Source organism: Urocitellus parryii, chromosome 5 (genome assembly GCF_045843805.1).
Source record: "Urocitellus parryii isolate mUroPar1 chromosome 5, mUroPar1.hap1, whole genome shotgun sequence".
NCBI lineage: Eukaryota > Metazoa > Chordata > Mammalia > Rodentia > Sciuridae > Urocitellus > Urocitellus parryii.
Window position 1 is genome coordinate 84,897,470 of NC_135535.1, and position 14,417 is coordinate 84,911,886.

The 14,417-nt window shown below is 35.0% G+C and overlaps 1 protein-coding gene across 2 annotated transcripts in view; it reads left to right on the forward strand.

The window, feature by feature from the left end:
* Itpr2 (inositol 1,4,5-trisphosphate receptor type 2) overlaps positions 1-14,417 on the forward strand; it is a 479,802-nt gene that overhangs the window by 338,351 nt on the left and 127,034 nt on the right. For both annotated transcript variants that reach the window (XM_077799170.1, XM_077799171.1), the window contains 2 exons: positions 2,627-2,722; positions 5,035-5,157. In XM_077799170.1, coding sequence (XP_077655296.1) covers positions 2,627-2,722; positions 5,035-5,157 — 219 coding nt within the window. The remainder of the gene's footprint in view (positions 1-2,626; positions 2,723-5,034; positions 5,158-14,417) is intronic.

Genomic DNA, 14,417 nt, shown 5'->3' on the forward strand with positions numbered 1-14,417 from the left:
ACAACAAATCTTAAATGGGTATGGTTTAGTAGTACAAATATATAAGCTATCCAAATAAAAATACTTTTAAACAAAGATTTCTTTAATTTTTACTTAATAAGCACAATTTATATCTTTTAAAATACAATAATTTGATAAGTCAAGATTTGTTTGAAATACCAAATTTACAGATTTGATTTGAAATATTTGACGTATAGTTTTTTACTTAAAGAATGAGGTGAATGTAGCTTTCTAAACAGTCTGAGGTTTTGTTTATATTGGTTAACATGAAAACAATGTCTGCTTGACAGTAAGATGTACATTGGTAAATTTGAGGGGCTTTCATGAGTATGGAGCTTTTATAAGTTTTCTATAGCATTATACAGATGCTGCATTAAAAATATTAAGGTTTTATTTCATATCATTCATTACTGAATTTGATTGCTTAATTGCTCATAACTTTATATTTTGTATACTCATAGTATAATTCTTTATGAATTTTTCAAACTTTTTACTTTTTACTTCCATTTCTTATCATTGGTAAATATGAAATGTTGAGTTTGTAAACAGATAATATTTTTTGTTTTGTTTTGTTTTGAAGATTCTGGCTTCCATTGGAAGAAAACCCCCCTATTAACTCTTGACACTTCCATTTGATTTTTTAGCCTATATAGGGTTTTGTACTTTAAAATGGATTCAGATTTTAGGAGGTCATTTATAAGATTTCTTTCTATTCTTCTGACATAGTATGAAAAAGAAAATTGGTCAAAAAATACCATATTGCCGATAGCATTCTGAAATTGGATGTATTTTTAAGCTATTATGTATTGGTCCTGCTGCGTGTGATTCGTTAGAGAGCCCTGCTCCTGTTGCCAGGGAGTGAGCTTTGAATTCTGTGGAGGTCTGTTCAGATGGCGCTAAGGATTTAAGCTCTCCACTAATCCTGAAATCATATTTCTTAGTTATGTTGTTTATGCAGGATCCTACATTATGAAAGTGGGTATTAGAATTGGTGCAAATCTGAAAAAAATGAAAATGGGATAAAAGTACTAAGATCTTTTCCCTGTGGGTCAGTGGCTTTGGTGCCATCTACAGCTCTTCATCTTCATCATCTTCTAATATCAGTCACTTCAAAATAGTCTTCATGTGGTACTTCTGGAATAGCAGGATAGAACTTAGTACTAAAATGAAACAGTGGAATTACTTTACATAATCTTATAAAAAATTCGTGTGGTGATTGTCCACCTAGATTGAATGCTGATTGAATTTAATTTTTTTATTCTGTAAAAGATATTAACTTTGACTCACTTTGAAGTGCCTTAAAAACCATTGACTCTACCTCTTTTGTGCTATCAGAGATTATATGTGAAGATTAAGATTCTGGTCTAAATGAATATAACAAAACTCTGTAGAAATATCTCCTGGGTATTTTTTTTGCCAGCCAAAATTCTACTGCAGCACTATTTAAAATCATAGTGTATGGAAACATTTTTCATAATGTCTAGAACCAGCTCTATAGCAGAGGATAGCATATTGAACTTTTAGCCAAGCCTGCAGTGGTCATTCAAAATGTCTAGGATATTATTCTTTCTATGATAAGACTTTGTATAACTTTGTGTTGCCCATTTGGATTGCAAATTGTTTTAGACACGTTTTTGATATCTCTAAGTAAAATATTTGATATAATATATTTATAAATAAAATAAGAGCATATCAAATATTATAAGCTATTTTGTTCTCTATTAAGCAAAAATAGAAAATATTATCCTTGGGCTAGGAACCTAGCTCAGTGGTAGTACACTTACCCACGCAAAGCCCTCAGTTCAATCTTTAGAAAGACAAAATGAAACAACCAACCATAAAAAAAGAAAATATTATTCTGCCGTAGTCCAAATACTGAATATGAGCTTTACATATAGTAAGCAAGTGTTCTACCACTGGGCTACATCCCAAGCGCCCCCCCCCCACTTTTTTTTAACTTTTATTTGAGACAGGGTCTTACTAAGTTGCCCAGGCTTGCCTCAAACTTGTGATTCTTCTGTCTTAGTCTCCTGAGTAGCTGGGATTACAGGAATGTGCTACCACACCTGACTTTGTTATCAATAAATTTATATTATATTTCTGACTCATGAATTTTTCATACTAATTCAACCTAAATAATTCACATTTATTTAAAATTTTGATTTGCTAATAATATTTTATTTCAAAAACAACTGTGCTAACTTCTTTAAGTTTATGCCATTTCTATAAAATATGTCATCATTTCCTGTTCACTTTATTTCTTATTAAAATGTCATGATATAAATGACTATTTAGGAAAAAAGGAAGGAAAATATATTTGCATTCTATATATATAAATATGTATATATACTTATATATATATATAGTCAATTTTGTATTTAAAGCATCTTTTCACCAATAATTAAAATATCCCTTGTAATATCTCTTATGATTCATTAAATTTATTTTGTATTGACAATGAAGTTAAATATCCAATTTAAAACATTAATAAGACTAAAGAAATGGTCAATTTTCAATTCTGTTTGATTAAAAAATGGTCCTGGCAATCTCAATTAAAACAAACGCAGGGGATCATTAGTCCATGAAATAGACTTTATATGTGCATTAACTCAATCTGTGTCTCTAGAACAACGCCTCCAAGCTTTTGCTGGCCATTATGGAAAGCAGACATGACAGCGAGAATGCAGAGAGAATTCTTTTCAACATGAGACCCAGGGAACTGGTAAGGAAAAGTTTTAAAATTGTGTTAATAATGTGTAGCCACTAAAAAATAATAAAATCATGGCATTTGCAGGGAAATGGATGGCATTAGAGCTGATTATGCTAAGGGAAGTTAGCCAATACCAAAAAAACAAATGCTGAAAGTCTTCTCTGATATAAAGGGGATGACTCAAAATGGGGAAGAGAGGAAGAGCAGGAGAAGAAGATTACCTCTATATAGGGAAGAGGGGTGGGAGGGAAAGGGAAGGAGCTTTACCCTAGATTAGGTAGAGAGAAGTGATGGGAGGGGAGAGAAGGGGTTGGAGAGATAGGAAGGATAGTAGAATGAAGCAGACATTATTATTACTGTGTGTATATATGTGAATGCATGACCAATGTGATTCTGCAACCTGTATACTCAGAAAAATGAGATATTATATCCCATCTGATTCAAATGTATCATATGTCGAGGTCATTGTACTGTCACGTGTAACTAATTAAAACAAATTTAAAAAATAATGTGTAGCCTAAAAGGGAGAGGATGATGATAAGCCTGTCAGAAGAAAAGGCTAGCAACTTTCCCTCCTCTGCTGAGACCTAATAGAACATCATGACTCACCATTACAAGTGCTTCCGAAGGTCTATAGGAATTGGTCCTATGACTTCATTCATTTTATCCACTCTGAGTACTTCTCCTAGCCAGATTGTTGCACTCTACTAAACTATATGCAAATGGTTTTTGCCAGAAAAAAAAAAAAGTTGACTTTAGTTTAATAGTGTCTGGGGAGTATAGTCAGCCCTGTGTATCCAGGAGTCCCACCCACATCTGTGGATTCAGCTAATCACAGAACAAAAATAATTTTTAAAAATTGTGCCTGTACAGAATATGTATAGACTTGTTCCTTGTCATTATTCCCTAAACAGTACAGCATATTAACTATTAATGTAGTGTTTACATTGTTTTAAGCATTATGAGTAATCTAGAGATAATTTAAAGTATAAGGGAGGCTGTGCATAGATTATATGCAAACACTACATCATTTTTATGAGGAAATTGAGCATCCCCAGATTTTGGTATCCTTGGGGGTACCAAATTTCTCATAGATACAGAAAGACTGTATGTAAGGAATGTTTGTAAAAATTGTTTATAAGACATCTCCCAGATTGTATACCTATTTGAAAAGTAAAATTAAATATGTATTTTTTGTAGTTGTTCTTACCTGAGAAATGTTACACAATGCTTGGCCTAGAGGAAATTGTGCAGAGATTTGATGGTGATTCCACAGATATTATTAATATCTTCCTATTGTAGAAGTTATATTTTTCTTCTTACTTACGGCATGCAGATTATGAAGTAACATAGTTATGTTTTTAAAGCAGCAAGTTTCAAAGGTGTTGAGGATGTTCTCAAGCCATATAGCTCAGTGCCGAAGTGACTAAGTCCCATTTGCATCAATACCATGGTTGGTGCTATGGAGAGACCCGATGGGAGGCTGACACCACTATTTTTTCTTTATTAGTAAATAATGGAGTCAAGAAGAGAGATAAGATACTGTGTGATTTAACACAGTTTAATGAGTTTACTAAGTTGCCCAGGCTTGCCTCAAACTTGTGATTCTTCTGGCTTAGTCTCCTGAGTAGCTGGGATTACAGGCATGTGCTACTACACCTGACTTTGTTATCAATAAATTTATATTATATTTCTGACTCATGAATTTTTCATACTAATTCAACCTAAATAATTCAAATTTATTTAAAATTTTGATTTTCTAGTAATCTTGATTTGCTAATAATAAGCAATGGGTTAAGAAATGCAGCAGTGTCCCAATCCTATAGTTAAATAGAGCAATGAATTATGAATTTATTCAGCAACAGAACTTTGCAATAGCTTTTTGAAAAATACCGGTTCTTGACTTGCTGACTGTCCACTGGAAGTAAGTTCCTTGAGGGGAGAGGCCCTATTGTTTCCACTTATTATTATTATCACTGTTGTTGTTATTATACCACATCCAAAACCATGTCTGTCTGTTCCCTTGTGGGGGCTCACTAAATAATGGATGTTTCTCAGGGTTCCAGATTCTCATAAATCGTGTGAACTTTGACAATTAACATTCAAAGTCAAAGCAAAAATTTCAAGGAAGACAAGAATTGTAGGATTGCAGGACTATATTTCATATTCATTTAAATAGTTTTCAAAGATATTTTCATTATACGTCTTTTATACTTTTGAGACTCATGAAGCTTCCCAATTTTAAATTATGACACAAAAAAATCTAAAACGTGTGTTGTAGCATTTCCAACCTTGTTTGTTGTTCTTTTTTTTTCTCCCATTAGGTAGATGTGATGAAGAATGCCTATAACCAAGGATTGGAATGTGATCATGGGGAAGAGGAAGGCGGAGATGATGGTGTTTCCCCAAAGGATGTTGGACACAATATCTATATTCTGGCCCATCAGGTATTACATTTTATATCCTTATATTATTTTGCTTTTCTTATGGATTGTGTTTTATGTCAGTGACTTATTGTTCTATTCCAGTTCTGGTCTTTTCATTTATTCAGCACTTGCCTCCTATGTTTGGGGTTAAAGAGAGCAACAAGCCCCAAGAATGCCTGATGCACTGCAGAATATGCTAGGGGACAGTCTACAAGATACCAGTGGTTGGCACCAAAAACTCGGCCAGGAGGAAGGAAGGGACAGTCTCATGTCAGAGACTCAGGGATAGGTAAAACATGGAAACAAAGAGAAATCCTGAAGAAGAGAGAAAGGCTACTGAGAAAACAGAGAATGTGAAGTAAGGGAGAGCAATCAGGTCTAATCAGGAAAAGCCTGGCAGGTACCTGCTGGTCTCCTTGAATTGTAGATTGGCAAAGGCATAAAGTAGCAGCCTCTAATTGGTTTCAACTGGACTTCTAACAAATGTGAGACTAACTTTCAAATTCTTTTGGGAAAAAAACTGTTTCTACTTCATGATTTATAAAAACCAAAACTTTGGTAAATATTATTTGATAAGTTTAATTCCACTAACATGAAGCTCAAATTTAAATTTGCATTTTTGAGTGCAGATTGTTTTAGAAATTAAAAACTTTAAATGTACATTTGTCTGTAAAGCTCCCTCTTTTTTTCAGAATAAAATTCATACTTATAATTCTTCATAATCTTTCTTCCTAGCCATCATCTCCTATTGACAATCTCTCCTTTTTCCTGCTTCCCCATTCATTTTATTTATTGATTAAATAAGCAATGATAGATATAAGGTCAGATTCTGAGTAGATTTATTTTTAAAGGTTGCTCTTTAGACATTTCTTGTGCCCTTTTCTACCCTTTGTATAACTGTCTAATTGATGTAAACTTGAGTATAATATTTACAGAGGCTTCTGGGAAGGAGTCAGATTTTTAAAGCTACTAACAAAAGAGGCTGCTATTGTTACATGATCTAGTTGGGATATTGAGAAGATTTTAGGGTCTCTTATTGTGTATCAAGTTGCATATATAGATCAAAAGGAGGTGAGGGTAAATGAGTTATAGCTGCAAAGACAAAAAGATCATTTTAGGTATTGAGGAACAGAAAGCAAGAGAAAGGATGAGTTGAAGGAAGTAGAAATGGAGATTTAGGATATGGAAAAGGTGTCATTTTAGAGAGAAAGAGAAATCAGGTGACAGGAATTGAGTCAAGTTCAAAAAAAGAATGAGAGTTAACATAAGTAGGGAGATACAGATCCAGGCTGAGAATAAAATCATTTTTTGTGTTTTATGTCAGTGACTTATTGTCATATTTTTCCAGGTCTGGTCATAGAAACATGGTGACGGTGTGTGTATGGGGTCCAGGAGTTTCTGTAGGAGCTGTAGCATGGTGTGCCGGGTGGAGAGGGGACATGGAAGGGACAGGAAGATTAGGGCAATGACAGCAGCAATACCTTTTAGAAGGAAGGGGAAGGGAATAGAATCACAAGGGAAATTTAGGATATGGAAAAGATGCCATTTTGTTGAGAGTTGAGTTCCTGACTGAAAGCTAGTCTTGCTCTCTCTGGTGAGGTTGTCCTATGCGTGAGTGAGCAGCTTTGTAAACAAGACCTAGCCATGCAACTATTGAGTGGGAAATGAGCCTCCAGACCAGGTCGGTTTGCCTTGGAACCAGTGATGTGGCTGTTATGTTTGTGCCTGATTATCCCACATCTTTGAAGAAGTTTTAAAATGCAATCTCAGATTAGCAGTGCTTTAGACATAACAATAAAAATGCCAAGGTTGAAGAAAGACTTAGGTTAGTTCAGTTGCAGCAGATTCATTTAAAAAAAATATTTTTTTAGTTGTGGGTGGACACAATATATTTATTTTTATGTGGTGCTGAGGATCCAATCCAGTGCCTCACAAGTGCAAGGCAGGTGCTCCACCACTGAGCTACATCCCCAGCCCACAGCAGATTAATTTTAAGAGTAGAGGATACAAAATGTTCTAAAAGGCTAAGTTGCACATTGAGAAGAATGGAGAGAGGATAAAGAATTTAAGAGCTGGTTAGAGATTTCAAGACGATAACAAAAAAAATGTAACTTATAAATGAAAGAAGGGAAACATGAAGGTGGCATAAAGGTCAGTTATTTTGATGGACTTGAGTTTATGAAAATACTTGAAGAAGAGAACAGATATATTCAAAGATAATGTGGAATTTTCCCGGGAGTAGAAATTCAAAAGTAACAAAAGGTTAAAATAACTTACTGAAAGGAAGAGAGAAACCAACTGATGTGAAAATGGCCAGAGTGGACATACAGAGATATTTTTTTTTAAGTTCCCCTAAACAAAATGTTGGAAAAGTAGTGGCTTGAAGAGCAATTAAAGTACAAGGTAGAGGTACATAAAAGAAATCAAGCTTCAGAAAGAGAGAGCTCTGGACTGAGTGAAGGGAACAAGTAGATTCTAGATTGCTGAAGGCTTTCTGCCTTAAGACTCAATGGTGATTTGCAGTTAAATGGAGAGTCCACATGGATCCCCTGTATAGCAATGGAGCAGTACAGGACCAGTTAGAAATAACTGACACCATAATGCTGAGCTACTGTCTGCTTATTTTCTTACAGTCACACAAGAAATTGTCACCTCACCACCTTTTAGATGTATTTTATATATATATACCTTTGTTTTATTTTTATTTATTTTTGTGTGGTTGCTGAGGATCGAATCCAGTGCCTTCCATGTTCCAGGCAAGCACTTTGCCACTGAGCCATAACCTCAGCCCTTCGATGTACTCTTTATGAGGTGATTTCCTGCCACCAATCTTTTATGAAAGATTGTCAGCATTCACTCACAGAAGAGCCCCCTGTGCTCTGTTGACCTTTTCACAAGTGGCTTCTTTGGCTGTCCCTGGCCTGGCATGTCATATTTGGTATCATGGGAAGCCAACCATGGTTGCCGAGTTCCTTACAAGCCTGTTGTCCAGACCCCTCCTGCACCAGTGAGTAAATGCAGAGGAGCTGTTCTTCAGGAGTGGCCGAGTAGCTGTGTCTGGTTGAATCCAGCTTTTCCTGTTTTCACTGTGGATGTGGGATCCTTGAGCTTCTTCATGCAAATGACCGTGCAGATTGGTTTCTGCCTTTGCACAGTTCAGCAATTCCAAAACCAAGATGCTGCTTCCTCCTTGTTTTACTATAATCATCTTTTGTACAGACAGTTTATTTTGGTGCTCTCAGACTTTCAGTTTTTGTTGTTATGCTTTTCATGGCAGTGAGATGGTTCTGCTTTTTCTACCATGACATCCCTTTTGGCCCTTCCTGTGGTTGGTGTTACAAGAAACAAATAATGCTTCTTGTAAGTGTCTTGTCTGATCTACATAAAACTATAAATACATCAAAAAGGGAATTTCTTAAGTTCTAGTACTGTGGCATTGTGCAGAGAATTTCCTTAACATTCAGTGGTGTCCCTTTTGACTTCTGTCTTCCTCTGGCTCTCCTCCTGCCTCTCTGACCTCTCTCTCTGCTGTAGTCTTGATCTTTTATATTCTACTTCCTTCCTCTTCCTCCTTCTTCTCTGTTCTTGCTTTCTGTTAAGCCCCTGCCCACCATTTGAGCATCCTTCAGTACTTTGTTATATATTTAACCTGTAGTGAGCCACATTGTTCCTCACATTCCTTCTAGCAATTTCTGTGTTTTTCTCTGAGACTCTTCATTTAATGCCCATCTGAAATTAGATGTATATGGAGAAATGTTATGTTCCTTGCAGGAGAAGTATCAGATAACAAGCTTGAGGGAAGAAGCAAAAATAAGCCCCAAATCATAGAATATATCACTTTAATTAGTTAGATGAAATTCTTTTCAAAATTCAGGCTTTAAAACTTTTCATGATCATTTTCCCATATCAATAAATGGTCTTTGAAAACATAATTTTAATGTCTGCATAATTGTGCATCGTTTGAATGGACCATAATTTATTTAATCACTCCTTATTGTTAGACATTACGTTTCTAATGTGTTTGATATTATAAATTACACTATGATTAACATCCTCATACATTAATCTTTGTCTGCCACACTGATTATTTTCCTAGGATAAATTCCAAGAAGTTTAATTACTGGGTCACGGAGTAGTAACTGTGTTATGGTTCTTGATGAATATTGTAAAATTATTTTCCACAGTGTATGAAGTACTTAACTTACTCAATCCTAAAATTATTACCATTTAAAAAATCTTTGCTAAACTGATAGTGTTTGGAATGTAGTGATAACTCAACAGATGTTTGTTGAATAAATTAATGTAAGATAGATGAATGGGGATATCATTTTGATTCACATCTTTTAGGTTTCTAGTAAAACAGACCATCTTTTAATGAGTTCTTTGGTCACTTGTATTTCTTCTGCAAAATGTATTTGTCCCTTCTTTATTAGGGTTCATTTTTTTTCTTGTTGAATTTTAATGAAGAATAATAACCTTTTGCAAATCATATTAGTTATATCTAATAACTAATAGTTATATCTACTTCCTGATTCATTGACTTTTTATATTTTAATGGCAGTTTTCTTCCACCCTCTTAAGATCTGTTAACTACTTACCCAGATTTTTCTTCTAATAAAAGATTTTCTAATGTATCTAGTTTTTTATTTAATCATGTAATTCTTTACTGTTTTAATGGAGAAATAGTAATAAGGTAGGTTTTGATGCTAATTCATCTCTAAAGGCATATTCTAAGATTTCATGTAGTAGCAATCCATGAGGTCAGGGAATTATATGAGAGCATAGGTCATAGTGAAGGCTTTGGGAAAAGAGATCAGGGCCCGAATCCAGACCACCTACAGGGTGGGATGGGGCATGTGAATGAGTGGGCAGGTGGGGCTGGATAGTCTGATGATCCTCTCCCAAAGCAGGCAACCATTATTCACATCTGATGATTTGCCAATTGAGATTACAGGTCCTGGTTTTCTTCTTGCAATAATTTGAAAAAAAAAAGTCTGAATTTTGAAATTTACACACACACACACACACACACACACATACATATACATATACATATACATGTATGTATGTATGTATGTATATAGCCTAGCCTTTAAAAATTGGCAACTCATTTAAGGTGTTTTAAAATATTTTTTAGTTGTAGATGGATACAGTATCTTTATTTATTTATTTATTTTTATGTGGTACTGATGATCAAACCCATGTGTGAGGCAAGCACTCTACCATTGAGCTACAACCCTAGCCCTCATTTAAGGTTTTTTAAAACAATGAGCAATCCAAACAAAACTCACCAGCAAGTTGAATGCAGCCTTTCAGTTTATCACTCATGGAGTAAAGGATCCAAATTCCTTATTCATTCTTTGATCCGATTGCATAGATGTATTGAGTGCTTCTTACTTAATGCCAAGCACTGTGCCAGATACTAGGATGCAGCAATGAAATGATCAGCACAGGTCAGCTTTCAGGGAATTTCCATATTGCCTGGGAGCCAAGAAGGGGAGAAGACAAACCCAAAAAGTTGCAGATAGATAGGTGATGCTGGGGATGAGACTGGGGAGTGGTGAAAGACAGTGGGGCCTGCTGGAGACTGGTTGATCTGGAGAGTTTACTGTGATGAGCTTAAACAGAAGCTAGATCTAATAAAAGTAACAAAGGTCAGTGTTTGAAGTGGGGGTGTGGTGTACAAGTGTCTTGAAAGTGGTAATGAGCTTGGCATGTTTCAAGAATTAAAAGAAGTCCTTGGGAGCTGGACCCCCCCCCCCAGCCAGCTATGAGCTCTTGAATATTATATTGATCACATAGAATTACCTCAGGTTCATTTACCATCAGAGAGTCATTCAAGAACATGTACTGAACACCTCTTATGTCAGGCATTGTGTTAGTTGCTAAGATAAAAAGATAAATAAAATGTCTCAAGAAGCTCCCAATGAATTGTATGTAATGCAGAGAGGAAGATGGAGAAATCAATATAATTTAATGTGCTGTTTTAAAGTTGAGTCTGTGCAAGAAGCTATTCCCCTAGGAGGCAGAAGAGACTTCTAGAAGAGGAGACACTTGAACTGAACCCTGTAGAATAAAAGAGATGGTGAGGACATTTTGAGCAAAGGAAACGGTTTCTGCAAACATGCATCACAGATATTTTACAGGGAGAAACTTCTGGTTGTTTTTTTTTTCCCCATATTTTTCATTGGTGCATTATAGTTGTACATATGATGGGATCTGTTATTACATAGTTGTTGCACATAGTTATTCATGTACATAATATAATAATATAATTCTGCCAATATTATTCCCCAGTGGTTTTTCTTTCCCTCCTCTCCTCCCTCCCATGGTCCCTTTCCTCTACTCTCCTGATCTCTCTTCGATTTTCATGAGACCTCTCCCCCTCACCACGTTTCTTTTTTGTTGTTGTTGTTATCCTATAGCTTCCGCATATGAAAGAAAACATACAAACTTGACCTTATGAATTTAGCTTATTTTGCTTAACATAATGTTCTCAAATTTCATCCATTTTCCTAAAAATGACATAATTTCATTTTTCCTTATGGCTAAATAAAACTCCATTGTGTGTGTATAGCACATTTTTTTTATCCACTCATCTGTTGATATTTGTCTAGGCTGGTTCTATAGTTTGGCTGTTGTGAATTGTGCTGCTGTAAACACGTATCACTGTAGTGCATGTATGTATGCATGTATCGCTGTAGTGTGATGACTTTAAATCGTTAAGATAAACACCAAGGAATGGTTATCCTGGATCATATGGTGGATCCATGTCTAGTCTTGAAAAGCTACAATACTGATTTCCATGCTGGTTGTACTAATTTACAGTACCACAAACCATGTAAAAGCATTCCTTTTTCTCCACATCCTCTCCAGCATTTATCATTATTTGTATTCTTGATAACTGCCATTCTGACTGGAGTGATATGAAATCTCAGTGGGATTTGCATTTCTCTAATCTCAGTAGGGATTTGCATGTCCCTTATTGCCAGTGATTTTTTTTCATATATTTGCTGGCCATTTGTATTTCTTCTTTTGAGAAGTGTCTATTAGTTCATTTGCCCATTTATTAGTTGAATTATTTGTTTTCGATGTTTTTTTTTTAGTTCTTTATATGTTCTAGATATTAAATCTCTGTCAGAAGAATGGCTAGCAGAGATTTTCTTCTATTCTGTAGGTTCTCTTTTTCACATTCTTCATTGTTTCTTTTGCTCTGCAGAAGCTTTTTAATTTGATGTCATCCCAATTATTAACTCTTGGCATTATCTCCTGAGCTTTTGGGGTCCTATTGAGGAAGTTACTGCCTGTGCCCATATGTTGGAGTGTTGACCCTGTTTTCTTCTAAGAGTTATAGTTTCTATCCTAATTACTAAAATTTGATCCATTTTGAATTGGATTTTGTGCAGGGTGAGAGATCAAGGTTGAGCCTCATTTTTTTTTTAAACATATGGATAACCAGTTTTCCCAGCACCATTTGTTAAAAAGGCTGTCTTTTCTCCAGTTTATGTTTCGGTACCTTTGTCAAGGAAGGTGACTATAGATGTGTGGATTTCTATAGATGTCTTCTATTCTGTACCATAAGTCAGTGCATCTGTTTTTATGCCAGTACCCTGCAGTTCTTATTACCATGACCCTGTAGTATAATTTGAAGCCAGGTATTAAATGGGAGTGGTGAGAGTGAATCCTTGCTTGTTCCAGATTTTTTTTTAAAGAGCTATCATTTATTGAATATTTACAACTTGACAATTTCAAATATTAAGAACTCTACAGATATGACCTACTTAGTCCTATAAGATATTATGTTAATTTCCTATTGTTGCATTAAAAATAGCACAAATTTAGTAGATTACAACAATGCTTATTTATTACATTACAGGTTTAAAGATTAGAAGTCTGGGCTGGCTCAAGTGTAATCTCTGTTAGTGTCTAACAAAGCCCAAATCAAGTGCAGGTTAGGGTAGTCTTTTATCTGGAAGTTCTGGGAAGAATCCCCACTCAAGCTCATTCTGCTTTAGCCAAATTCAGTTCACTGATTGTTCCAGATTTTAAAGGAAAGTCTTTCAATTTTTCCCCACTCACTATAATATTGTCATATACAGCCTCTTTATGATGTTGCAGTAGCTTCTATCCCTAGTTTCTTCAGTATTTTTATCATTAATGGATGCTGAATTTTGTCAAAGGCTTTTTCTGCAGGGAGAATTTTGTTTTGAGACGATTCATAGGGATTTTTTTATGATACCCACATGTTTTTTTATGATATGAACTGTAATAATTTGAATTTAGTAAACATGGTTGATATCTCAATGACTGATCACAGAAATTTAGCACAAATGAACGAATGAATGACTAGTATATGATATATTACAAAACTTTGGTATTTTATAGTTTAAGTATTTTAATAGTAAACCTGAATAAAGATATTTTTCTGTTAGCATTGGTACCATGATCAAAATTAATAATTTATGCTATTGATGTATAACTTTTTTCTATATAAACACAAATCTTTTCTTCATCTTCTTTTTTTTTCTGCTCCCATGCTAAATATAGTACCTTGTGTATAGTAGACACTCAAGAAGAGTATGGAGGAACAATTAACTGTAAAAATGTATGCACGCTGATAACACTTTTATGCAAGATAGGCACTTGATTTTGTTAGCTTTATTGTCACTATGACCGAATGACCTGACAAGAACAATGTAGGAAAAGTTTATTTTGGCTCATGGTTTCAGAGTTCAGTTCATAGTCAACTTACTCCATATTTCTGGGCTCTCTCATTACCCCAAAGTTGTGTGCTTAGTGACCTACTCCCTTCAGCCACACCCTACCTGCCTATAGTTGCCACCCAGTTAATCAATATGAGTGGCTTAATCCACTGATTAGTTTACACTTTTTATAATCAGTTCACCTCTGAAAATTCTTGCATGGTCTCACACATGAGCTTTTGGGGGACACCTCATATCTAAACCACAACAGCGATAGATAAGTAGCATCTTGCAAAACTGATACTAGCATTCTGGCAGTCAAGGATCCTATTTAACTATGACTGCTTTTATTTTAATTTTACAGGTCACTCTTTGCCAGTCTTTTCTGTAAATTCTATTAGTTAGGGCTCTGTATTATCTCTCCTCTTCCTTAGGTACTTTTCTTATTTTTTTTTAAATGAAGCTGTCCTCCTGAGATAATAGAATATCTCCTCATTTAGTATTTTAGTATTGATGTAGTTCCTTTAAAATCTGAAGTGAGAACTACCTATCCCATTTCCAAATAACTTCCAACCAACA